Source organism: Hylobates moloch, unplaced genomic scaffold (genome assembly GCF_009828535.3).
Source record: "Hylobates moloch isolate HMO894 unplaced genomic scaffold, HMol_V3 SCAFFOLD_23, whole genome shotgun sequence".
Classification (NCBI taxonomy): Eukaryota; Metazoa; Chordata; class Mammalia; order Primates; family Hylobatidae; genus Hylobates; species Hylobates moloch.
In genome coordinates, this window is record NW_026652298.1 from 4362940 (window position 1) to 4390873 (window position 27934).

Consider the following 27934-nt stretch of genomic DNA (forward strand, 5'->3'; position numbering starts at 1 on the left):
TTACTAATTTTTTATGTTGGGGAGATGTCTTTCTCTTCAAGCAGGCAAATTTTAGTGCTTTGCTGATACTGTCAGCCATAGTAGAAATGTTTAAAGGGCCCTACTTTCAGAGCGATGGCTTCTTAGTAGAACTGGGGCAGGGGTCTTCCTCTGTCTAGCAGAGTGCACTTCTCTGCCATGGGTTAGGTGGAAGTGGTGTGGGGCATGTGTGCTCTGTGCACCTGCAGTACATGTGTTCTTGTTTCAGGGCTTTGCTGCTTTTCACTTAAAGGTCTCATTTAGAATAAATCAATGAAAATAAATGTGTACATATGTGCACACCTGCACATACATATATATGGATGAAATTTGCTGTTGGTGCTTTTTCATTTCTCAGGTCTTTGAACTATGCCAAAAAAAGCATACTGCTTTACCTTTAAGGGTTTTGTTTAATATTATATTATTCTGTAGGAGATTTGAAGAAATTTAGAAATAGGGCATCTTCCCTTGTATATTTCACCATTGGGCAAAACAACATTTCCGAAACACAGTCTCTCGGTTTCTGTACCTCCTCCTACTCAAGTTTCCTGGTTCCCTCCTCAGTAGTACTGTGTTCTCAGACTGCCAAGCCAGGCACTCTAGCTGTTTGTCTCTGTATTCCGTCTTGCCTTTCAGTATGGTTTGGTGGAATGAGTGCTAGGCACAGTCGGGAAATCTGAATTCTTAAGCTGGCTTTGTTCAAGTGATTTGAGCTTTATTATTACTCATTCCCAAGAACTCAGGAATAGCCTATTTCCTACCCCTAAACATCCTCAATCTTTCATGTCTTTGTATGACTATGCTTCCAGGGGAGGGCCTGCCTTCGTATGGCACCTGCTGGAGTGGCCAATCCTTCACCCCCACCCCTGCAACACCGTCTGTTGATACTTCTAGGCATGAGATTATGGAACCGCTGGCATCATTCCTAAGTCATCATTAGGGCAGAGTTAACACTCACCAATGCTTATGGTCCCAAAAAAGGGGCAAATTCTTACTAAAGCCCTTGTATTCCAGGTGTGGGTCTCCCGATGCAACGTGAGGTCAGAATCAGACATGTGTTCGCAATTCACCCCTTCACCAGGCACTTTCTGTGTGCTGGGCACTTCAGCTAGGTGTTTACTCTGGATGACAAGATAATGGGCTTGGCCAACCCTCATGAGGGTGACCTCCAGTTGTAGACTGGCAACTTTGCCAAGCACCCTCCACGACTGTGACATGATTCCAAAACACAACCTGTGTTGGTACTAACTTGTTTCAGAGACTGGTTCTAGAGTCTTAATTATTTAGTGAGACTTTCTGAGGAAGTGGGTTTGGGTCCTTTATGGGATGTTTTTATAAACAGTATAATTCTCTGAATATATGTGGAAATAATGATGTCACACCTTTTGAGCATATGAAAACTGCAGTTTCTTGTGGTGTCTCTTTAAGGACAGTTCCTTGCAGTTTATTCTCAGTTATGTGTAGCATCTCTACTTGGAAGAGATGAGATACTAGAGATTCTTGGTCAATGTGACAAACACTAGTTTTTGAAGAAGAATTTTAACAAAGGGAGTGTTTCAGAAACTTTACCGGATTCCTTCTTTTTTTAAAATGAGTAATTACGGTCCTCACTTTAAATTTCAAAGGTACTGAAAGTAGTTTGGGCAACTATTTATAATGCCCAAGATTCTGTTTAATATGTAGTTATGTCCTTGGGATATATGGATATATAGGTTTTTAATTAATTGTTATTTTTAACTACAGGAGCTCTTACCAAAGTCAAGGAGAGTAGGCGACACGTGGAGGAAGGGAAGATGGAGGTGCAGAAGGCTGACGGCATTCAGGATCGCTGTAACACTATTTCTTTTGCCACTTTGGCTGAAATTCACCACTTCCATCAAATTCGAGTAAGAGACTTTAAATCACAGATGCAGCATTTCTTACAACAACAAATAATATTTTTCCAAAAAGTTACCCAGAAGTTGGAAGAAGCTCTTCACAAATATGATAGTGTTTAATGACTGGACGTTGGATTGTGGACTTTTTCAGTTCAAGGATAATTTCTACAGCAGAATAAAAACTGCTGTCAAAGAGCTATTGCCAACTATCAGTGGTGGTACAAGGACGGTTTTGTGTTCATCTGAAACCCAGCTGAATTTATAATTATGTAGGAAATAAACAGTTAATATGGTTATATAATAGAAACAGTACCACACATTGTAACTAAATTATACTATGTATGCCTACACTACCATTGTAACTTTTGGAATAATGATTATACTATTTGCCTTATTGCTTTTTGAAGTATGGGTATTTTAGTGCATACTTTGTAGACCTCAAAACCCATGAAGGGTCTCAAAGAAGCTGGCTGGATAAAAGCCTGCTGTGGATGCCTTTTTACTCTCATAGATTGGGATTACCTAAATTCAACCTATTCTCTGTTTACAAACTCCAACTAGAGCAGCTATGCGACCTTGTGCCTTTAGACTCTTGGTTTTTCATTTCTCCCTGTCCCTTCCCCACCTTTTTAAAGTAAGCCACAGCTTTTCTGATTGAAAGAGAGAAAGGCCAGTGCATCTAATGACAAACTGATGATAACCTCATTGGCAGTAGGGGGTGGGGTGGGGTGGGGTGGGAGGATCAGCTGTCATCAATTTGCACAGCAAGTATTATCTCCTGATAAGATGCTGGTGAATGCAGGGGAGTGAGATTCATTGCTCATCTTTGGATATGAAGTCTATTAGGGAAGAAACGGTGCCACTATTCCCTTAGATGCAACAGTAGCATAGCCTCTTCACCCAGGCGTCCCAAAAGCTTGGCGTGAAGATTTCAGCAAACATGTCTTACAGCGTGAGGGGGAGGAGTCTAAATCAGTCAGGGGATAAAAGTATCGAATCATTGACAACACACACTTGGCTTTAGTTCTTAGGAGGGTTTTGTTTTTGTTTTTGTTTTTAGCTTGAAGATTTTCTTTTAATATTCAGTTTTTTTTAAAAAAATGGATCTACACTGTTAACTGATTGAGACTCCACTGTGATTCACTCGTTTACTTAAAAACTTTTCAGGGATGTCTGTAAATTTCAGTGTTAATATGTCATGAAAAGTGGTGTTGATTGATCTAAGGAGGGACCAGAAATAATTTTTGCTATTCCAAATACTGAAGGAAAAAGATAATTGATTTATACTATGTTTAAAAAAAAAAGGTATTGATGAGCCCCCCCCAGGACATTTAACCTTAAAATTTATTTTAAATATATGCTTTTATTATTATAAGGGAAATACAGATGGCTGATAAATACCAAAAAGATTCAAAAGCAGCTTAATTTAAAAAGCACAAAGAGATTCTGGCTTACAATGCCCCAATCTCAATGTTTTTATAGTTGCTGAGCTAACTAATGTGATTATTGAGTTTACAGATTTAAAAACTGTCACTGTTAGAGTATCTACTGTTTTTATGAAGTCAAACTTATGCTGCCTCAGAAATCCCTGGGTACTGAAATGGTAACATGGAAGTGAAGAGGTCACTTTGAAATATTGGTGAGTCACAGAGATTAAAGAAAAGGATCAGTTTGCAGATACTCAGAAAAGGTTATTGAAATAATTACTGAACAGCACATTTACTCTCTAAAAAGTAGTTTCATATGGGTTGTATTTTTAAGATCAGATTATCATTTTGATATTTGGTCAAAATTTTGTACCTTAGGTTACTTAGAGCCGGATTTAACATCCATGAACATTATGTGGCTTTGTCTTTACTACAGGTATGTGGAACTGTAACCAAATATATTGTCTCTAAAACTTGTTGATTGCAAAATACAGTTCTATAAACAAAACCCATATGTATATATAAATGTTAATTTTGCAGAAGTCTGGAAATTATAACTATAGCATTTAAGTTTGAGTCTGTATTGGACAAATAAGCACCATGCTTTTCAAATGATTTAAAAATTACTTTTATTTGCCTCTTTATTTTGATGGTGGTTTGATTTTTTTTTTTTAATAGTAAAATCACTAAACTTGTGCAATGGTAGCATGGAAATTATCTGAGGTATATTGTATGATTGTACTTTAGCCAGGGTGGACATAGCTTAAATTATAAAAACTAAAGATGAAAGTACAAGGAAGTATAAGTTATACTTATATAAGTATAAATTCATGCTGCCTACTTCTAAGAGAAATTTCATTCTTCATAACCACATAACATTATAATGCCACTGATTCATAAGGGATTTACATTAATTCTATGGGGGAGGACACTAGAATTATTAGTGTTCATTTTCATCTAAGATCTTTATTCTCTAACGTTCTTGGTCCTATTGAAACATTGCAGTATGCAAAACTACTGCAATGTTAAACCCAAGAGAAAAGCCATTATCATGTGTATGCTGGTCATCATGATCAGTGTGGTACAATTTTTAAAAATAAACTATCATGCCCTTCATGCCATTATTTGTCTTTATTTCTATGATTTATAATCCTGATATGTGATGTGTTTGTAACACAGGGTGTGCACTTGAGCCTGGTTTTACTGTTTTTATTAGACAGAGTTGTTTATATGCCGTAACTGTAATGCAGCGAGACTGGTTCTACAGCCATGCGTCGTAAACTCGTTCCCCGTCCAAGCTGTTGTATCTGAAGGTACCCAGGTTGCACCCAGAATGAGGGAACGCATTTGAAAGTGAAACGTAAAGCCAGTGCACGAATATTATAGTAACTGAGATTTTCCCAGGCTTCACTGATACGGTTGTTTTGCATTTATTCACAATAATACAGCAGATTCTTAAATGCCGATTTTTAATTGTCTTAAATTTTGCTGCTGTTCTCATAATTAAGGACTTGAAAAATGTTTTAGTCTGTCAAGTATGTAAAGTTTGTGTAAAAACTTTTAAATGTCATTCTTAAGTTCATTGCCATAGCCATTTTCCATTTATGTCTTCATTTTCCAAAAATCAGATGCCATGTCTGATACCTATAAGTCCATAAGCATTCAATTTTCTCATTTCCACCTTCATCTTTGGTTAACAGAATAAGTAAAACAGGGTATTATTTATTTGTAGTCTAGAAATGTTGAATATTGTTTTATTTCCTTCAAAATGGTATGATTAGTGCAGATCAGCCATGTTTATCTTTTTAAAAAATAAACAGGTTGCTTTATTTCTTAGCTTCAATGGAATATAATTGTTTTTTCTCCACTCATCAAGGAGGCATTTATTTAATGTGAAGAATTACACAGAAAAATAGAAGAGCATGTTCTCTGTCTTGAGCTTCATCTGTAGTTACCATAGAAATTATTCATCAAGCACTGTAGCTAATTTGATTAATTTAAAACTGTTGTCATTCAGATAGTCCCACGGAGTATCTGCTTACATTAGTGACATCAGGAATTAGGCACATAGCAGTAAGTTGTGAGTGAGAGGTTTTGAAATAATAGCTCCCATGAGTCCAACACCTGAGACAGAAGCAGGTGCTTAAGTAAAGTACTTGACATACTGTCTGTTGGTTGCCATAAATAGGCGAACTCCAACACACATAAACCAAAATATAATGGCTGCGGGACTGGCGTGTCTTGCAAGGGGCCAAAGTCCCATTTGGCAAAGCTTGCCCTCTTTGTGGGGCTTTGTAGTCCTGTATCTGCTTATCTTTACAGATTTGTTTTACATATATATATTTTTTCTCCTGGCCTGCCTTTCTTAGCATCTTGTAATGTCTAAAATGGCCTAGCCATCTTTTAGTTCACAAATATACTTGGACCAGTGATGGACATCTGGACAAATCATGTATGGTTTGGGGAGGCTGTGAGAAGGAGAGGTACACCTAAAAGTATGCAAGAGAAGAAAGGACATGGCTGATACCTCTTAAGATGACCTTTATCTGGTTATCCTCACAATGAACCTATGAGGAAGATAATGTCTCTAGTTTATAGATGAGTTAAAGAGATCAGTGAAGTCTAGTTTCTTTTGACCAAGATCACACAAACTAAATGATGGAGCTGAGATTCAAATTGGGATCTGGCTCAAGCCTATTATTTTTAAACTAGATTACACTGAATGCTTTTTAAACTAGATTACACTCTGCTTTTCAGAAATCCCTAACATCTTCCCAAGTCTCCACTCCTGGAATGATAGCGATTCCATCATTCTTTGGGCACTGGGCACAGAAGTACAAAGGGAACTTCCCAGAATCTGCTGTTTGCACCCATTTCTCCTGGGAAAGGTGAGAGTCTGTGCTGGTCTGCCTGGTCTCTCAACAGAAGGGCTGACTGCAGTCTTTTTTTTTTTTTTTTTTTTTTTTGAGATGGAGTCTCACTCTGTCGCCCAGGCTGGAGTGCAGTGGCGCGATCTTGGCTCACTGCAAGCTCTGCCTCCTGGGTTCACACCATTCTCCTGCCTCAGCCTCTCCGAGTAGCTGGGACTACAGGCGCCCGCCACCACGCCCGGCTAATTTTTTGTATTTTTAGTAGAGACGGGGTGTCACCGTGGTCTCGATCTCCTGACCTCATGATCCGCCCGCCTCGGCCTCCCAAAGTGCTGGGATTACAAGCGTGAGCCACCGCACCCGGCCTGCTGACTGCAGTCTTACATAGACTGGGAAGCGTGCCAGATGTTACCTTCCAGTATTGTTATGAAGAGTGAGAGAAAGGGTCCAAAACTGACTGTTTTGCCTTCTCTCCAACTTTCACCTCCATGCAGTACCAACAGAAGCACATTCCAGTTGCCATAACAATGGCCTTGGCAGAACCACAAGTCAAAAGTTTGAACTCCAGTTGGTCAGAGTCAGGGTTACTCATGAGTACCACTTAGTCACAGGTGGGACTCAGGTGAGAGCAACAGAATTTGCTGAGTAATAAGCTCTGGAGAGTTTGAAGAGTGGCGGGGTAGACTTCTAGGCAGCGTATAGAGGGATGCTGCTGTGCTAGGGCTCCGTGGGCAGGAAACCAGAAAAACCCAGCAGTGGAAGCCAGGCCTCTGAGGTGGGGGAAGTTAATCTCGGATTGGCTCATGGCTATAGCCTTTCCAGGGATCACAAGTCCTCCCCACTTGGCCCTGATCCCAGGATGTCTCAATCCTATCATCCCTGTGTCAGAGCTGCTCAAACTGCCTGCCTGTCTTAAAGGCCATTTCAGCTTCATTGGGTGACTTGTACCAGAAGCATGCCAAAGGCAAGACCAATTGTCCATGTGAAGCCACCTGCAAGGGAGCTTAAAAACAAGGTGTGTGGTATTTTGTTGCTGTGTGTCCCATCAGCCTACCCTGGAACTGATCTCTAAGTTTGAAGTGGCCAGATGCATCAGACCTTACTTTTGCAGTGGTTTAAATTTTCTGTCACTCCAGGAAATGGCTCTCAGGTTGGAATTGCTGAATCCTTGAGCTTCTCTGCAAGCTGACCCAGCCTATCAGTGAGAAAGGCAGCAATTGGGAGCCAGAGACCTGGGTCAGATCCTAGTTGCTCCACTCTCTGACCTCAGGCAACTCACTAACCCAGCTCTGACCCTCAGTTTCCTCAATTGTATGATTGACTTAGATTGTATTGAATTATTGAGAGTATTAGATTAACCACCACTTGAAGCCTTAACCATTTTGCAATACTCCCTCCTTGACAAACATGGGAGATGATAACAATTTTAGAAGTAGATACTTAATAAATGTTCTATTCCTGAACATCATGTGACCACGTGCTGGTCACTTAACCTGAGTCAGTTTTCTTATCTATAATGGGGTATGCAGTCATCCCTCAGTATCTGCAGGACATTGGTTCCAGGACACCCTCAATCCCACCCCAATCCCTGCAGATACCAAAATCTATAGATGCTCAAGTCATAGAATGGCATAATATTTGCATATAACCTATGCACATTCTCCTGTATACTTCAAATCATCTCTTTATTCCTTGTCATGCCTAATACAATGTCAAGGCTATGTCAATAGTTGTTACACCATTATATTTTTATTTGTATTTTTTTGTATTGTTATTTCTTATTGTTTGAGGGATTTTGGGAATATTTTCAATCGTCCATTGGTTGGATCCACAGATGTGGAACCCACAGATCCTGAGGGCCAACTATAGAATCCACTTTGTGTCCTGGCTAACATGGTGAAACCCCGTCTCTACTAAAAATACAAAAATTTTCTGGGCGTGGTGGCGGGTGCCTGTAGTCCCAGCTGTTGGGGAGGCTGAGGCAGGAGAATGGCGTGAACCCAGGAGGCGGAGCTTGCAGTGAGCCGAGATCGCGCCACTGCACTCCCGCCTGGGCGACAGAGCGAGACTCCGTCTCAAGCAAACAAAAAAAAAAGAATCCCCTTTGTGGACATATTGTGAGAAATGAATGGCGGGTGGAAAGCCCTGAGTCCAAGGCATTGACAGGACAGATAGAGTAAAGACCCTCTGTGGTTATGTGAGAAAGGAAGAGCTGCAGTATTTAAATAATAAGAACATTGTGTCAGCTGCGCTATGGAAAATTAAGGAGTTCACCTTTGGGTCCTAGGTAGGCAGAGGTTCCTGCTTTAGCCCTGGTAACTTCACCTTCTGCCCACTTTGCCCACCTGGGTCACAGGACCAAACCCCATTCCAGCTTCTTGTCTTGCAGAGCCCTGGCACAGCGTCCTTCTTACTCTGCCTGGAAACCTACTTCTCCACTGCTTCTCAGACCCGCCAACACCTCCTGTTAGGTTGGGGAGGGGCTCAGCTCTCCAGAGATTGCCCTTTGCAGCAAGGCAAAGGAGCCCTTGGTCTCCAAAAGCTAAGTGCTAATATGTTTAAGAATTTGTCCTGTAGCTCTAACTAGGAAGATCTGAAAAAGACAGCTCAGAATTTGTCTTTATTCACAAATTAATAGTGGTTTTATTGAATTCTTTTCACATCCTAAAAATATGTACTTGGGACCTAGGACAGAGAGAGGCAGCCTACTCTGTGTTCACTGTCCCAACCCTGGCCTCGTGTTACATACAGACATTGTAAGATGATGGTCAATGTGTCACTCGGGGAAGTTGGATTTAGTGCCTCTGAGTGGCTTTTGGGGCAGCCATGCCCTGAATCCAAATATTAGTGTAGACCAAGTTTGATTAGGCAACTTGTTTGTTCCACTTTTGTTCAACTGAGCAGTTTTAAAAGAATGCAGAGTCTTAGTTGAAAATGGTTCCCTTTGCTTGAAAAATCTTAAAAACATTGGAGTGCAGTTCAGGATTTACCAAATTAAGGTCCAGCTTAAAGCTGATGGTGCTTCTGTTGGTGTTTGTTCAGAATCTGCATTTTTAGTCACTTTTTAAAAAATTACTTGGCTCCTGTTTGTGAACTCTTGTAAGCCAACTGACTTACCCAGATGCTAACTACATGTTCACATGTGGCCATAACCTCCTGAGAGTGTCAAGTCCACAAGTCTGTGTTCTCTGTATGAAACAAAGGACCTATGGGGGAAGTGAAACCTGTAACTCCAGAGAAAAGGAGCTTTCTTCACAAATGTTGCTTTTTAGTGGCTCCTATCCCAGAATCAATGGAAAGAAAATTGGACCTTTTAGGTATTCATGCTGACAGGTGGTCTCATAACAAATTTCTCAGCTATCCGAAGGATTAAAAACTGTAGGTATCTATCATTTTTTAAAAAAACAAGATGAGGAAGGTCTTCATATACCAATACAGAATTTTCCTAAGAAAAATTAAATGAATAAAAGAGGCAGAGAAATATTTATATGCTACCCTTTGAACAAAACAAAGCAAATGTGTTTGCTTATATATGCGGTAGATGATGATTATTATTATTTTTAGATGGAGTCTTGCTCTGTCGCCCAGGCTGGAGTGCAGTGGTGCGGTTTCAGCTTACTGCAATCTCCGCCTCCCGGGTTCAAGTGATTCTCATGCCTTCAGCCTCCCGAGTACCTGGGATTACAGGTGCCTGCCACCATGCCTGGCTAATTTTTGTATTTTTAGTAGAGACGGGGTTTCACCATGTTGGCCAGGCTGGTCTTGAACTCCTGACCTCAGGTGATCCACCCGCCTCGGCCTCCCAAAGTGCTGGGATTACAGGTGTAGGTCACTGCGCCTGGCCTATGTATAGATTATTTATGAAAGTAAACGTGGCAAACTGGTAGCAAGGCCACATTGTTTGCTTTCGGGAATGGGAATAGGGGGCAGGAGGGAAACTTACTGTATTCCCTATTATCTCTTTTAAATTTGAACGATTGAATGTATTTCCTGTTTTAAAAATAACGAAATGAATGTTGACAAGGGGACTAGCAAAAAAAAAAAAAAAAAAAAGATGTCAGAAGGTGGGTGGAGCTGCAGCTCTGTGCCAACCCCCTCAAGACCTGGAAGTGAATTGTACAAGGCACAGGAAGAACTGTCTTGTTAGGATAGTGGACTCAATGATCAAGTCAATGTTCATTGTGTTACTTTGCGAAAATTCAACAGCATTGGGAAGTGGACTGCTAAGAGAATGTGTAATGTAGGCAGTAAAGACAAATGTCACTGGACCATAGTCTGTTGCTTTATATGGTACTGGGTATTCTTTTGTCTTCTGAACCAAAAATCCTTCTCCTCCTTCCTTCCCTGTGAAGCCTTCCATGAAACTCTAATCCCAGTGTCTTGTCCCTTCTCTGCACTCGGATCACTTTTGTGATGGCATTTTGCAACTAATTACATAAGATCCTGAGCTAGTATCAGTTTCTTTTTCTTACCACATCGAGTGTTTATTTTGCTCTAGGAATGATACTGCCATTACGTTCATTCTTTGATCTACAGAACTCTCCTACAAAACCATTTTACAAAGAAGGAAACAGGCTTATAGATATTCCATAATGGTCACATAAAGCAGCAGAGCTGGGAATTGAATGCAGTCACCTGACTCCACAGCTTGCGATCTTAATTCTTTTCCAATTTACTTGAGACTACCAGGGAAACATACAAGCCCTGATTAAGTGGTGATGTGGTGGTCTCCTGGAGGACAAGGCCTATCCCATCCTACACTTTCTCTGGGGTCCCTGGAGCACACCGGGCCCAGAGCAGTCAATACAGCAGAACTGTGGTTTTAGGAACAGAGACCTTTGTGATCCTCTATGTGTGCACAATCCTAAATTGCCCTTTATGAAAGAAAGAAAATAGTGACATGCTAGCCCTCAGTGTTGGCATCACCAGCACCAGCAGTCAGCCTTCTTAGGAAGGCAGCTTTTCACAAAGACCTCTGTGCTAGTTTCAGGAGAATGGAGGAGTTGGCTCCAGGAGGAGAGAGCAGCCACAGTGCTGGCTTTGTTCCGCTGTGGGTGCCACGTCTGTCCACCAGCCTGCGGAATTCAAATCTGTGCCTCCGCAACGTGACCCATTACCACACATCACACCCTTCTGAGACATTCACGAGCGGCTGGTGTTTTGACTATCAAATCTGCGTCTGCCAAGTTGCTGCCATTTGTTCTCCTTAAACACATCTAGCAGAGTTCAAAAGAGAGGCTCAGGCTGATTCCTCATGAAGAAAGCTGGCCTCTGAGGGGGTGGCCCAAGGGGTCTAAAGAGGCTAAGACCAAGGAATTCACCACCATCAGAGCTTTTGGATTCTGAAGCCCTTAATAAGATGAAAAAGTAATAAATAATCATGTTGGCTCTTTTACTCTTTCAATACAAAAACTTTCAATGAGACCAGACTTCGGACTAGCATATTCTGTCCTGTGGACAGACCCTGTGGGAAACCAAGTCATCGTCATCTAAAGGTTGCTGTGAGAAAAGGTAGTCACCCCAGTGCCAGCACACATTGGAGTCATTTTGCTTGAAAAGCTTGATGATGCCGTCGGCATGGTGGAGACATCCTGGACGCTGGGACCGATACATTCCTTCATTCTACAGATATTTATTGAATGCTTGTCATGCTTCGGGCACTGTTGTAGGCACTAGGAATATAGCAGTGAACAAAGCCAACAAAAATGTACATTCTAGGTAGTAGGTGAGGCAATAATAATGAAATAGATTAGTGAACTAGATGATATGTAGAAGGTGGTAAGTGCTATGGGAAAAAAACTAAGGGGGGAGGAGGGAGGGAGTATGAGGAGTGAGGAGAATTTGTTATTTTAAGTGAGGTGGTGAGGAAAGGCCTCCGAACCTGAAGACTTGAAGGACTGAGAGTGAAGTATGTGGAAGACCTTGGGAGGAACATTCCAGAGCTTCCACAGTCGGTGCAAAGGCCCCGAGGCAGGAGCACAGCTGGGGACAGTATGGCTAGAGTGGGAGAAGGGTGGGAGGGGATGGGGGGTGCAGGCTGGGGAGGAGGAGAGGCACCCAGAGGTGAGTGGGGAAGGTCCAGATCTTAGAGGGTCCTACAGGCTGCTCTGAGGACTTTGGCTTTTTCTCTGAATGAGATGTGGGGTTCCCAGGGGCATTGAGCAGGAAAGAACATGATCTGCCTCATGTGACAACAGCACTTTGGGCAAAGGCAGAAGCAGAGACCAGATCGGAGGCTTCATGATAAACCAGACATGGTGGCCCACACCAAGCCAGTGGCAGTGGAGGCTGAGGACCTGGTGGCCACCATGTCCCCAGTATAGAGCTTGGCAAGCACAGCAGCAGGTCAGGGAGCTGATGGCCACCATGTCCCCAGTCTTGGCAAGCACAGCAACAGGTCCCTCCTCTGTATTCTGTGTGTCCACAGCAGACAGCCACCTGCTTTTGATCAGTAATTTCTAGTTTAATTAACAATCATCTTGGTGTGATGCAAGGGACATTCTCCTTAGAGTGACTCTTATCTATTAAGTACTATTTTATGAGTTAGCTCTCAGATAATAATTTTATTTATAGATTCTTGGGGCCACCTCACTGCTGTCCCCAGATGTAATAGACTGACTGAGGTCAGACACAGAAAACTGCCTTCTAAGTTTCTGGGTGCACACATCTGTATGTCAGCAGTAGATTATCAGCCATCCTGGTTATGGCCTGAGAACCTTGTCTCTCTGGGTGCAATTACGTCTGCCTGGTTCCCATAGGGGCTGCCTCTGATTAGCTCTAGCATCTCCAGCATTGGGGTTGAGGCCCAGTGGTTGCCTCCCCATGCACTCTGGGGACCTTATAACTGCCCAGTCAGGGTGCTGCCACATGACATTTGCAAACTGAATCAGCAAACTTTAGCACACTGTTCACAATTCTTTTGGAATCCTTCCCATGCCCTAATGTGCAAACACTGGATTCGCTGTTCTGCATGGCTGGGCCTCCGTGGAGCTCCCATGCTCTGCCTGCTCACCAGGGCTCTGCTGCTCTTTTACCACCAGATTGCCCTTGGCGAGGCTTGTATTGAACCTTTCTTCTGCTTCCATTTGTTCATCTATTGCTACCATTGTTTGTCTTCTAAACAAATATCTGCAAATGAGCTGATAAAACTTTAAAGAATTCTTTCCTCCATCTCTCCTACTTTTGGTAATGGTATTTTTGGACCCTGGCTTTACCTTAACATCACCTGGGGAGCTTTAAAAATATTATGACGCCTGGATCCCACTTTAGACCCATTGAATCAGAATGTGAAGCGGGGCTTGGGCTTCAGTATGTTTTAAAAGCTCCCCAGATGATCCTGGTGTACAATTTCGCTTTCTTGCTGCAAGTAGACATAAACAGGGCCTAGCTCCGCAGGCTGTTCAGGCTTCTCATTCACCAGGGCACTCAAAGGTTCATCTCTAAATGAGGCCTTATAGAGTCACAGAGAGTCAGTGAAGGGGCTGAAACATGAAAATGTTCATTATATGAATTAAATTCTCTGTTCCATTACCAGAACACATGGCCTGTAATGAACTATGAATTAATATAGTTTTAGTCCATAATCCATTTTGAATCACACAATATTTCATTGTATTTTGTGTGTATGTATTAAAAGCAATGATGTGTTAATTATAAGTGATTAAAATATAACAAAATGTTTTCCATTCTTTAATGCATCGTGGCTTTAAAAAACCAGAAGTCGTCCCAGCCTGCGTGGGAAGGGCAAGGAGACTTTCTGACGAGCAGCCGTGGCCTAGGGAAAATAATATCGAGCAGGGATTTCCAGATTATATTGGGGTCTTCCTTTTTCTAGTCCTGAGACTCTGGGCAGATTCCTTAAGCCCTCCTCCAAAAGGAAGATTTTATGATTCATTTGTTGTCAAGGTAGGAAAACTGAGGTTCAAACAACTTCAGAAAGATAATTGTGTAAAAGTCCTGTGCGCAGTTTGCTGGCTTTCTCAGGCCACCCCAGCCATACAGCCATACACCCACACTGGACATCATGCCAGCCAGCCCTTTGTAAACTGTTTCCTCCGCTGGTTCAGCCTTCCAAGTCTTCTTTGTCTGGCTGAATCCTACTCCTCCTTTGGGACGGGGTTCAGGCATTACCTGCTACTGGCAGCTGTCCCTGTCTCATCTTCCCACCCTGTCTTGGTTAGGTGTCCTCTTTTGTACCCGGGGTACCCGATGCTTTCTGTCACCTTGACATTTGTTGCACTTGGTATAATTCTCCTGTCTTCCTTCTTCCTCCTTCTCTAGTCGGTTGGCTTCTTTTCTCTCCATTTTCCAGTTTTCAGCATAGTACCTGGCATATCTTTTTTATTTTTTTTTTGAGATGGGGATCTCATTATGTTGCCCAGGCTGGTCTCAAACTCCTATCCTCAGGTGATCCTCAAGCCTCAGCCTCCCAAATCGCTGCGATTATAGATGCACGTCATGGCACCTGGCTAATGCCTGGCATATCTATAGATTTACTGTAAGAATGAAATTGAGGCCAGGCGTGGTGGTTCATACCTGTAATCCCAGTGCTTTGGGAAGCCAAGGTGGGCATATCACTTGAGGCCAGGAGTTCAAGGCCAACACAGTGAAACCCCGTTTCTACTAAACAATACAAAAATTACCCGGGCATTGTGGCACATGCCCGTAGTCCCAGCTACTCAGGAGCCTGAGGCAGGAGAATCAGTTGAACCCAGAAGGCAGAGGTTGCAGTGAGCCAAGAGTGTACCACTGCACTCCAACCTGGGCGACAGAGTGAGACCTTGTCTCAAAAAAAAAAAAAAAAGAAAAAGAAAAGAAAAAAGGAAAAAAGATTGGGTAAAAGTATTAAAAACTCAGTGTTGTGTTACATTTGCTATATATTTATAAGCAGGACGATTTATTAACTGGGGTTTCCCTGCTATAATTTCCCTCCTTTCTAGTCTAAACTGCTTGGTCAGCCCTCACCAAAAGCAGAAAGAGAGGGTACCACCAGCAGCTCTTTGGTGAAAGCCTAAAATCTTCAACATCCATAGTACTAACACAATATTTTATCAGCCTCTTATTAGTGGGTGTTTAGGTTGCTTCTAATTTTTTATTATGAATGATGCTGTAATGAACATCCTTAGTCATTATGTTAGTTGCCTATTGTTTTTATAACAAATCACCACAAACTCAGTGGCTTAAAACAACACAGATTTATTACCTTGCAGTTCTGGAGGTCAGAAATCCAAAAGAGATTTCTGAGCTAAAAATCAAGGCATCAGCCGGGCTGCATTCCTCTCTGGAGACTCTAGGGGAGAATCCACTTCCCTGCCCTTTCTAGCCACCTTCATTCCTTGTCTCATGGTTCCCCTCCATCTTTAAAGTCAGCAAAGTCTCATGGAATCTTTCCCACATTGAATCACTCTGACCCAAAACATTCTTATCCATATTTAAAGCACTCTTGGGATTACATTGGGTCCACCTGGTATAATCTAGGAGACTCTTATATTAAGGTCAGCTGATTAGCAACCTTAATTCCATATGGCAACATTAATTTTCTCCTGCCATGAACATAGCCTATTCACAGATTCTCGGGTTCTGGGCATTAGAATATGGACATCTTTGGGTGGCGCTGGGGAGTGGGGGCATATGCAGCTGACTGCAGTCCTATCTTTGAACACTTGCATGATTATCTGTGTAGGATGACTAGAAATGAACTTGCAAGATTGGGGGATATGCACAAAAACTTCAGCTGCCCTCATAAAGTCTAGATTTCTACCAGCACAGTGTGGCAGGCTTTATTTTCCTCACTGTGACCTGTCTTGAATATTTTAATGTTTTAAATCTGGCATGTCCATTTACATTAAGAAGCTGTTAGGACACTGAATTGTCCATGATCCAAAAGCCAATTGTATTTGCCTTTCAAAGGACACAAGCAGCATTTTTCATCTGCTTTATCTTTCAAGCTGTGTTTTGCTTAGGTTAATATTTAAATAATTTGGCGTTCTTTGAGGACCATCAGTTGATCAGCAAAGATACAGCACAGAATCAATGGCAAGGAAAACGCCTTATGATGAACATTTTCTTGCTAGCAATTCATAAAATAGTATTCTAATACACTGATTAACTTAATAATTAGTTCACTAGTATTTATCATACACCCAATGCATGTCAGGCACCACCTGACCTCCAGAAATTTACAAAGCAGTAAAAGGAATAAGACACAAGTGCAGAATGCATGGCAGGGGATTTGAGAGTTGACTGTATTTGCATAAAATCCATCCATTGCAACTTATGTGATTGTAACTTGTTACAACGAATCACCTTTATTTTGGAAAACTTCGTGTTTTTAGCTAAATAGTTGGATAATCATACAATATGGCAACATAGCATGCAGTTGCCAAAACTTTTGTTTGAATGCGACAATTTCTCAAGCCTGAAAGAGGAATCTAAAGATCGATGATCTGAAATAAGCCAACCACAAAAAGACAAATGTTGTCTGATTCCACTTATATGAGGTGCCTACAGTAGTCAAATTCATACAGACAGAAAATATAATGGTGGTTGCCCCAGGCTGGAGGGAAGGGAGAATGGGAGTTGTTAAAATGGTACAGATTTTCAGAGTTTCCGTTTTGCAAGATGACAAAAATTCGATTGTACAACATGAATGTACTTAATATTGCTGACTTGTGCACTTAAAAATGATTGAGATGATAAATTTTATGTTGTGTATAATTTATAAAAAGTTTTAAAAAATAGTTATCTTCTAAGCAGTCACGGGAGAAAGTTGCTACAAACATTTATTGAGTGCCAACTGCGTTGGACACTCCCATGTATTGTCTTTTTTTAAAATGTATTTTTATTTGTTTTTTAAAATAAGAGACAGAACCTCACCATGTTGCCTGGGCTGGTCTGGAACTCCCTGGGCTCAGGCAATCCTCCTGCCTTGGCCTCCCAAAGTGCTGGGATTACAGGTGTAAGCCACAGTGCTGTGCCCTGGGTATTGTTTAGTCTTCCCAGCAACTCTATGAGGCAGGTATAATTGACCTATTTTGCAGGTAAAAAAGACTCTGTAACTTGCCCAGAGTCACACAAACTGGGATTTGAGCCCAATTTATCTTTCTCCTGTGTCCTGGTACATAAGTAAGATCCATGGGATCTTCACTGTAAACATCACCCTAAATATTTTCTAAAGTAGAAATACCCATATTAGAAATGACGCAAGGGCACAATTACTTAGCTAGAATATAAAATTCCTGGAAACATTTACTGGCTTCTCCAGATAAAGTTTATCTTACTAAATAATTAGGACTTTTATTTTTTCCTCCTTCCCTCCCTCTCTCCATTCCATCATTCTTTTCTCATTCTTTCTTTCAAGATAAGAGTAATATCTAAATCATAGTCATGCAGAGCAGTACAACCCATGTTGAGGTAACTTATTAAATTAGCCTCTGACCATACATTGCTATTCGGAGGGCTGGGAAAGATCTGTAAGGGATCGGACAAAGGAAATGCTCCACCTGTCCCTCCTCTGACATGGGCCCTTGATGATATCATATAAAAAGTCATTTCCTGCTTGGTCCTGATCTCTAATGCTGACTAAATTAATAGTCTTACTTCCTTTACTTGTGTGTATGGAATTTGGGAATAAACGTAAAATCACTTCCTACTGGGTTTTATACTCAGGCTCCTTAAAGTTCATGTGCTTGGGTGATTTTTCCTTCTTTGGGGACTACAGATTGTATGATGTAAAAAAGGAACAAATTATAACACATGCCATGCCGAAATTCAGTGAGAGTCATGGTTTGCCTGGTACCCATGTTCTAATGAATGTATTTCCAACCCATAAACTTGCTGAAGATTCGGAATAAGTAAAATCAAAATCATACTAGTATGGAGATCTTAAAACTAACTTAAAAGAGTGACTGTATATTCACAATTGCTACCAAAAAAAAAAAAAAATACCTAGGAATACAGCTAACCAGGGAGATGAAAGAGCTCTACAAGGAGAACTGTAAAACACCACGAAAAGAAATCAGAGATGACGCAAACAAATGGAAAAACATTCCCTGCTCATGGATAGGAGGAATCAACATCATTAAAATGGCCATAGTGCCCAAAGCAATTTGTAGATTCAATGCTATTCCTATTAAACTATCAATGACATTCTTCACAGAACTAGATAAAACTATTTTAAAATTCATATGGAACCAAAAACAAGCCCAAAGAGCCAAGGCAATTCTAACCAAAAAGAACGGAGCTGGAGGCATCATGCTACCCAGCTTCAAATTACACTACAGGGCTACAGTAAGGAAAACAGCATAGTACCGCTACAAAAACAAATATATAGACCAATGGAATAGAATAGAGAACCCAGACATAAGGCTGTACACCTACAACCATCTGATTATCAACAAAGCTGACAAAAACAAGCAATGGGGAAAAGACTCCCTATTCAATAAGTGGTGCTGGGATAACTGGCTAGCCACATGCAGAAGATTGAAACTGGACCCCTTCCTTACATAATATAATCAACTCAAGATGGACTAAGGACTTAAATGTAAAACCCAAAACTCTAAAAACCCTGGGAGACAACCTAGGCAATACCATTCTGGACATAGGAATGAGGAAAGATTTCATGACAGACACCAAAAGCAATTGCAAGAGAAGCAAAAATTGACAAATGGGATCTAATTAAACTAAAGAGCTTCTGTACAGCAAAAGAAACAATCAACAGAGTGAACAGACAGCCTACAGAAAGGGAGAAAATATTTGCAAACTATATATCTGACAAAGGTCTAATATCCAGCATCTATAAGGAACTTAAACAAATTTACAAGAAAAAAATAACCCCATGAAAAAGTGGACAAAGGAAAAAGAAGACATACATGCAGCCAACAAGCATATGAGAAAAAGCTCATCATCACTGATCACCAGAGAAACGCAAATCAAAACCACAATGAGAACTAATTTACACTGTTAGTGGGAATGTAAATTAGTTCAGCCATTGTGAAAGACAGTGTGGTGATTCCTCAAAGATCTAAAAACAGAAATGCCATTTGACCCAGCAATCCCATTATGGGGTACATACCCAAAGGAATATAAATCATTCTATCATAAAGACACATGCACGCATATGTTCACTGCAGCACTATTCACAATAACAAAGACATGGAATCAACTTCAATGCCCATCAGCGGTGGACTGGATAAAGAAAATGTTGTACATACACACCATAGAATACTATGCAGCCATAAACAATGACATCATGTCCTTTGCAGGAACATGGATGGAGCTGGAGGCCATTATCCTTAGCAAACTAATGTAGGAGCAGAAAACCAAAGACCACATGTTCTCACTTATAAGTGGGAGCTAAATGGTGAGAATACACAGACACATAGAGGAGAACAACACACACTGGGACCTATTGAAGGGTGGAAGGTGGGAGGAGGGAGAGGATCAGGAAAAATAACTAATGGGTACTAGGCTTAATACCTGAGTGATGAAATAGTCTGTACAACAAACCCCCATGATACAAGTTTACCTATATGTAAATACCTGCACATGTACCCCTGAACTTAAAATGAAAGCTAAATTAAAGATAAAAATAAAAGAGTGGCTATCATTATAAACTAAATCACTTTGTGTGGCCCTTTGAAAGATGTCCCATGCAGTGTGGGACCCTGAAAAGAGCACTGGACTTGTAGTCCTATTTTGGCAACAGAATCCAGCATAGCCAAGGGGCGGCCATGGCACCAGGTGACAATCATGTCCATGAAAGTGCTTGGAACCACCAAGCAGATCCTTCATGCTTCCAGCCCTACAAGGAGAGAGAGTGGCACCCAAATCCATGTTCCTTTTGAGGGAACCAGGCTGGAAATTGAGTAGCCACCACCAAAGAGGTGACATCTAAGATGTTACATTTGATCAGTTATAAATGTCTATATTTACATAGCTCTATGGTCAAATCAATAGTCAAACGTCTATTCTGTGTCCGTTTGTTTATTTATTTGTTTGTTTGTTTGAGATGGAGTTTTGCTCTGATTGCCCAGGCTGGAGGGCAATGGCGTGATCTCAGCTCACTGCCACCTCTGCCTCCTGGATTTAAGCGATTCTCCTGCCTCAGCCTCCCAAGTAGCTGGGATTACAGGCATGCGCCACCATGCCTGGCTAATTTTGTATTTTTAGTAGAGATGGGGTTTCTCCATGTTGGTCAGGCTGGTCTCGAACTCCCAACCTCAGGTGATCCACCCCCCCTCGGCCTCCCAAAGTGCTGGGATTACTGGCATGAGGCACTGCACCCGGCCTCCTTTTTTTTTTTTAAATTTTTATTTCGACAGGTTCTCACTCTGTCACCTCGTCTGGGGTGCAGTGGCTTACTGCAGCCTCAACCTCCTGATCTCAAGAGGTCCTTTCACCTCAGCCTCCCAAGTAACTGGGATTAGAGGCACACACTGGCATGCCCAGCTAATTTTTTTGTATTTTTTTTGTAGAGACAGGGTTTCTCCATGTTAGCCAGGCTGGTCTAAAACTCCTGGCCTCAAGTGATCCTCTCTCCTTGGCCTCCCAAAGTGCTGGGATTACAGGCATGAACCACCACGCCTGGCTTGCCCCCTTTTATTATCACAAATGCTCCTCTTCATCTCCCAAAACATTTGGGGTGCCATTTTATTCATTCATTGCTAGATACTGAAATATACATTATGTGTACGACAGACTGAGAGTGATGTTTGTTATGTAGAAATAATGGCCTTGAGAATGAACATAGGCAGGGCCTTTTGACTCTACTTTTAAATAGAGCTTGTATGTCTTTATTATTCCTCTTATCAACAGGAAGCAGATATACAATGGCAGAACCTGATGCAAGGCAACAAGTATTAAAGTTTGATATTTTTTCATCAGACTATGATTATTTTACTTTCTGAGGAAGATTAACATCCAGCTTGGATTTTTCTATAATGAGGTTTTTTCTGATGATAAAATTAGTATATGATAAGTAATACTTGATATGTATAGTGAAGTATTCTAAGAACACTCGCTACCACTTATTGAGTCATTTTACTTAATGGGATTCCCTGCTAAGTGCACGGCCTTCATTAGCTTTTTCAATCCTCAGACAGATCTTTGGGGGCAGGCGCAAAATCACTCCCTGTTACTGATGAAGGTGTTTGGACACCAAGAGGAAGGTGACTTGCCAGAGGGCCATGGTAGGGGGAGGTTGTGCTGGATTTAAGTCTTCAGAACCTTTTCTTAATGACAATGGATTTTGTGTTTCTTCTAAAAATGTTAAAAATATGAAGGCAGAAAAATGTGGTGGTTATGTTTAAATATTCCTTACACCATGTAAGTATGAGAAAGGAATGGTGAGAAAAGGGACCATCTCATCTCCATCACCTTTTCAATGCACAGTTATGCACCAAATAACAATGTTTTGGCCAACAACAGGCCCCATGTAGGTTGGTGGTCCATAAGGCTGTAATGGAGCCCCCAAATTCCTATCCCTTAGTGACATCATAGCCATGGTAATGTAGCACAACGCATTTCTCCTGTGTTTATGGTGATGCTGGTGTAAACAAACCTACTGCACTGCCTGTCACGTGAAAGTTTAACACAACTATGTACAGCACCTAGTACTTGATCATCTTAATAAATGACTATGTTTACTGGTTTATGTATTTACTGTACTATACATTTTATGGTTATTTTAGAGTATATGCCTTCTACTTATGAAAAGAAAAGTTAACTGTAAAACAGCTTCATACAGGTCCTTCAGGAGGTATCCAGAAGAAGGCATTGTTGTCACAGGAGATGACAGCTCCATGCGTGTCATTGTCCCTGAGGACCTTCCAGTGGGACAAGATGTGGAGGTGGAAGACAGGGATATTGATGATCCTGACCCTGTGTAGGCCAGGCTAATGTGTGTTTGTGTCTTAGTTTTTAATAAAACAGTTTAAAAAGTAAATACATAAAAATTTTAAACATAGAAAAAAGCATACAGAATAAGAATATTAAAAAAGAAAATAATTTTGGACAGTTACGCAATCTGTGTTTTAAGCTTAGTGTTATTACAAGATTCAAAAAGTTTTTAAAAGTTTAAAGTAAAAAAGTTACAGTAAGCTAAGGTTAGTTTATTACTGAGGAAAGAAAAAATTTTTTAAATAGGTTTAGTGTAGTCTAAGCATCCAGTGTTTAATATAAAGTCTACCATGGTGTACAGTAATGTCCTAGGTCTTTACATTCACTCACTATTCACTCACTGACTCATCCAGACCAGCTTCCAGTCCTGCAAGCTCTGTCCATGGTAAGTGCCCTATACAGGTGTACCATTTTTTATCTTTTATATTGTCTTTTTACACTACCTTTTCTGTGTTTAGATATACAAATACCATTGTGTTACAGTTGCCTACAGTATCCAGTACAGTACCATGCTGCACAGGTTTGTAGCCTAGGAGCAATAGGCTGCACCATGTAGCCTAGGTGTGCAGTAGACTATTCTGTCATAGTTTCCATAAGTGCATGCTGTGATGGTCACACAATGATGAAATCACCTGATGATGCATTTCTCAGAATGTGTTCCTGTTGTGAAATGACACATGACTGTATGTTTTCAGTCTAGTGACCCCACCCGATGCTCCACCTTTCTGATCTGGGTACAGGTAGTTGTGACCCTGGCAGTCTGATTTGGCCTCTAAAGAGGCCCCTGGAGAACCCACTCCTACAGTTTTCTCCAGGATTTTGTATGGATCTGATTCTTTAAATTTCTTCTCCTATTTGAAATAGCTTGTGTGGAGCTCTTTTCTGCAGCTGAACGCTAACTAATAATATTCATATATATGAATATATTGTGTCTAATTATATATGTATATAATTTTTATAATTGCAGTCAGAGAAAGGTTTATACATTTCTTTTTCAACTTAACATTTCCTTGTAAACATTTTGTAAATTTTAAAATCAAGGCTGAGCACAGTGGCTCATGCCTGTAATCCCAGCACTCTGGGAGGCAGAGGCGGGAGGATCACCTGAGGTCAGGAGTTCAAGACCAGCCTGGCCAACATGGTTAAACCCCATCTCTACTAAAAATTCAAAAAAATTAGCCAGGCGTGGTGGCTGGCGCCTGTAATCCCATCTACTTGGGAGACCGAGGCAGGAGAATAGCTTGAACCTGGGAGGCAGAGGTTGCAGTGAGCTGAGACTGCACCATTGCACTCCAGCCTGGGCAAAAAGAATGAAACTCCATCTCAAAACAAGTAAATGAATAAATAAATAAATAACAAAATAAAATAATAAAATAAAGTGTTTATTGATTCCATATTTCTCCAAATAAATACAGCCTCATTTATTTTCTATTTCCTTATAATTGAACACTTAGATTCTTTCCATATTTTTACTTGCATAAATGAGTACTTCTTTGACTAAGTTTATCAGTTTTCAATTACTGCTGTAACAGATTAGTATACACTTGGTGGCCTAAAGCAGCATAAATGTATTATTTTGCAGTTTTGGAGTCCAGAAGTCCAAAATAGGTCTCACTGGGCTAAAATCAAGATGTTGTCAGGCCGGGCACAGTGGCTCATGCCTGTAATCCCAGCACTTTGGGAGGCCGAGATGGGTGGGTCACCTGAGGTCAGGAGTTCAAGACCACCCTGGCCAACATGGTGAAACCCCATCCCTACTAAAAATACAAAAAGTTAGCTGGGATTGGTGGTACGTGCGCATAGTCCCAGCTACTCAGGAGGCTGAGGCAGGAGAATTGCTTGAACCTGGGAGGCAGAGGTTGCAGTGAACTGAGATTGCGCCACTGCTCTCCAGCCTAGGCAACAGAGAGACTCCGTCTCAAAAAACAAACAAACAAACAAAAACAAAAAACAAAGATGTTGTTGGTCCGAATTCATGCGGGAGGGTCTAGGGTAAAATTTGTTTTCTTCCCCTTTCCATCTTCTTGAGGCTGTTCATGTCCCTTGGCTCATGGCTGCCTTCCATCTTCACAGCCAGTGATGGCTGAGTCCTTCTCACATGGCATTACTCTGACACTGATTTCTGTGCCCTTTTTTCACCTGTAAGGACCCAAATTTGGGTCTACCTGGATAATCCAGGATAATCTCATTTCAAAGGCACCAGATCAGCAACTTCTATTTCATGCAACATAATTTCCCCTTGCCATATAACATAAAATGTTTACAGGTTCCTGGCATTAGGACATGGGAGCCCATTTGGGGGACCATTATTCTGCCTCCCACTCACAGTAATTCTGCTTCTAGGAGTCCACCCTGTAGAAAGAATCACGCCTATAATCCCAGCACTTTGGGAGGCCGAGACAAGAGAATTGCTTGAGGCCAGGAGTTTGAGACCAGCCTGGTCAGCATAGTGAGATCCTGTCTCTACGAAAGAAAAAAAAAATACTGGGTGCAGTGGCACACACCTATAGTCCCAGTTACTGGGGAGGTTGAGGTGGGGGTACCACTTAAGCCCAGGTCGTTGAGGCTGCCGTGAGCCATGATTGTACCACTGCACTCCAGCCTGGGTGACAGAGTAAGACCCTGTCTCAAAAAAAAAGTACAGTAAATATTTTCATGTTTATAAATATAGGTATTCATGATATTGTTCTGCAATCTACTTTTTAAAAAGTATATCATTTTGTGTAAATGAAACTTTACACACCTGTTTAAAAGGGGCCTAGAAGGTCATATTTCAAACTGTTATCAGTAGGGACTTGAATTTGTCAGCAGTGGAATGAGAAGGTTGGAAAGTTGGGTATGGATAGGGCGAGGGGTAAGTCTGTACTTTCAACTTTATACAATTCAAGTCTGTTTGAGATTTTGTTCATCAAATGAGCTGTGCGTTTATTGAAAAAATTAACCAATGAACATGTTCCCATTTAGAGAAAAGAACCCACTGACTTTCTCTGGGCCATACTTGGAGTTGCAGAAGGGTGCCTGTTGCCTGAGAAAAGCCTGGCAGACTGTCTTTTGAGGGTGCCCACCACAGTCCTTCCTGACCTGCGTCAATCAGCTGTGTCCATGTCCTGACCTTCAGTCTTGTGAGTCAGAAACCTGGATGTGGTCTTATTAACTAAACTCAGGTGGTCCAATGGCTACAATCAGAACAAATAAATAATAGCCACATAGACTGAAATGGTTTGCTCTGCCCTAGAATTCTCTTTCACCAGGCTAATCTTCAGAAAGATGAGGTTAAGAGCACAGACTTTGGTGTCCAATATGAACAGCCTGAGTTCAAATCCTGACTGTCAGTTACTATGGTATAGAATAGACAAGTTGCTGAACCTCTCTGAATCTCAGTTTTCTCAACAAGAAAGGTAGGATATTAAAATTATCTCCTAAGATGTTGTGTGGAGTAAATGAGATGATGAACTTAAAGCATTTAATGATTAAATGCCAGCCAGCACAGGGCATCTCGCCACTGCTTCTGCTTCAGCTGGTGTGGACAAAGTATATGCAGCTGGCTGGATGCAATAGATGTTGGAGCCCTTGTCACAGAAGCTTACATTTTTCCCCTAACAAAGAGACCTCATGATATAGTGACTTATGGAAGTTTATTTCTTCTTCACGTAGCTTCAGGGTCTCCTCTGCTCCACACGGTCACTTGGGAATCCAAGGTTCCTTCCACCTGTCCCAGGTTCATGGATATGTGCATTGTTTTAAGGGTTAGGCCAGAAGTGGGAAGTTGCCTCTCACCTTCCGTTGGGAACCTAGGCATATGGCCACACCTAACTGTAGGGATGCCTGAAAACAGAGGCATCACCCCAGGTCCCCCAGCTAGGGACTCATTACTGTGGAGGAAGGAAAGAACTGGTGTTGGTGCACAGCTACGCTTCTCCAGCACGATTGGTCTTGCCAACAGGACTGGAAATAGTCTAAGTTCATTACGACTCCCCATCCTGACTTCAGAGAAAGTCTCACCATTGGGCCTCACGGCCAGAAATCACTGAAGTTCATTGACTGGGCCTCGCCTTCCCTGTCAGCACTTAAGTGGATTTGGCCAAATTTTGCTTCTCTAGTACTCTTCTTTTCTGGGATTTGAGAATGCACCCTTCCCCACCCACACTCTCCTTGGGCTCATCAAATTTGTGTTATTACAATCAAATTTTGCTAGCTTGGGAGCAAAGGTGACTTTGTCATTAAGGTTAAATATAGCCATTTAGAGCAGAGGCATGGATGTGTGTTTGTGTGTGTGTGCGTGTGTGGAGATGGGAGGATGATGTCCCCAGTATGTCATGGTCCTCAGGAATTGTGTGTGGGGACAAAGGGAAATGAGTGACAGTGAGCTTTTTCTGGCCCAGGAAAGGTTGGTGAGGGGTGGAGCGTGAAGGATCCTATGCAGGCTGTGTCCACAGGAAAGGCCAATCAGAAGGGGACCTGCTGCACCCAAGGTGGGGATTGTGGGGAACAAAAGGAAGAAGGAGACCTGAAACAGGCTGTGAGTATTGTAGAAATTCTAAAGTTGGAAGCTTTGGGGCCTGGGAATCGAAGATGTTTCATTTTATCCTTAAAAAAACGTCAGGGTGATGGGGCAGGAAGAACAAGAGGAGGGAGCTGGAAGGAAATGCATGATTTTCACTGCACGCCTTACTCCCCTTATACAATCCAGAACCACCTAAGTCATTAACTTGAAGCACCCGAGTGTCTGCTGATGAGCAGTTTTGTTACAAGGCAAGATGACAAGTTTAACAGAAGTGGCCATGGGATGTAAGTACAGTGATGGTGCCCTGGAGGATACTCGGAAGGCACCTCATCTCGACCCAGCATTGCCCAGAGCACCCTGTCACCTGCTGCTTGCTTAGTCTCTGGGGACTCCCTCCACCTCCAGAGCCCACTGGTGCTGATCATGCCTGGGGCTCCTGATTTGGAATGTTCTGTAGGAGTAAGAAGTTGCTGCTGGAAGGGAAAGCATTGGTTTCTGGGTTTGGGAACGTCTATCCAATTTAATGAGTGTCTTCTTCATTGATGCACTACTTGCTTTTAAAGTTTCCTTAGAAACCATGCATATCATGCTTAACTCACCCTTGGCTCTTTTGTGTGTGTGTGCAAGTCACAAGGTCTGTTCTTTTCAATTATCACCTCGCTTCTCCCCACTTTCCGTTGGTTTCTAAAGTGTGACCATTCAAGAGGGCAAAGACTTCATTTGTCATGCCAAGATTTGTGTTTGTGCTCTTGGCAGAATGTGTTGCTAACCTTTAAATACTATGTCTCTGAAGGAAAAGGATGTGCTCTAGTGACACACTTTATGGTAGAAACAACACTGGCAGTCCACCTGCCCAAATCTATGGTTTGGACGCGCACTCCTTTGCCAAGCTATAGGGATGCATAGATGTTCTGCTCCCTGCCAGGCAAGGATGCACCAGCATCCTGGTCCCCACATTCCAGGCCCTCAACGGGCACCCCTACTTGACTCACTGCTCTTTCCACCATCTCCCCTCCCCAGACTGCTGCAAAACCACGGCCCTCCCCCATTTCCAAAGGAAAGGGTGGTGGTTCGAGCTCTGGCCTGGCCACCCAAAGACATGCCAGAGAAAGTGCCCGAACCTCCTTTTCAGTCACTGCTGCTTCCATGTGACTCAACTCTAAAGAGACTAGACTCAGCTCTCTGAGCCCTAGTGGGCTTATTTAGCTAAAATGAGCTTTAGTTGAAGAATCATTTGTGTGTTGATTATGGTTGCAGGACAGAGGCCTCAACTACTTTTACTTTTAGGAGTGCTTTTAGTTCTTGCAACTGGAAGCACAACCACTATATTTCAGTGGTCCT

At 41.8% G+C, this 27934-nt stretch overlaps 1 protein-coding gene across 3 annotated transcripts in view; it reads left to right on the top strand.

Moving 5' to 3' along the window:
- Positions 1-27934, top strand: part of SNX18 (sorting nexin 18) — a 258821-nt gene that overhangs the window by 23900 nt on the left and 206987 nt on the right. The window contains exon 2 of one of the 3 annotated variants that reach the window (XM_032144718.2): positions 1762-4438. The exons of the other annotated variants lie outside the window; for them this stretch is intronic. Within the exon in view, the coding sequence (XP_032000609.1) occupies positions 1762-2015 (254 nt within the window). The 3' untranslated portion in view covers positions 2016-4438. Of the gene's footprint in view, positions 1-1761; positions 4439-27934 lie in introns of those variants that run through there. 3 annotated transcript variants of the gene reach the window in all.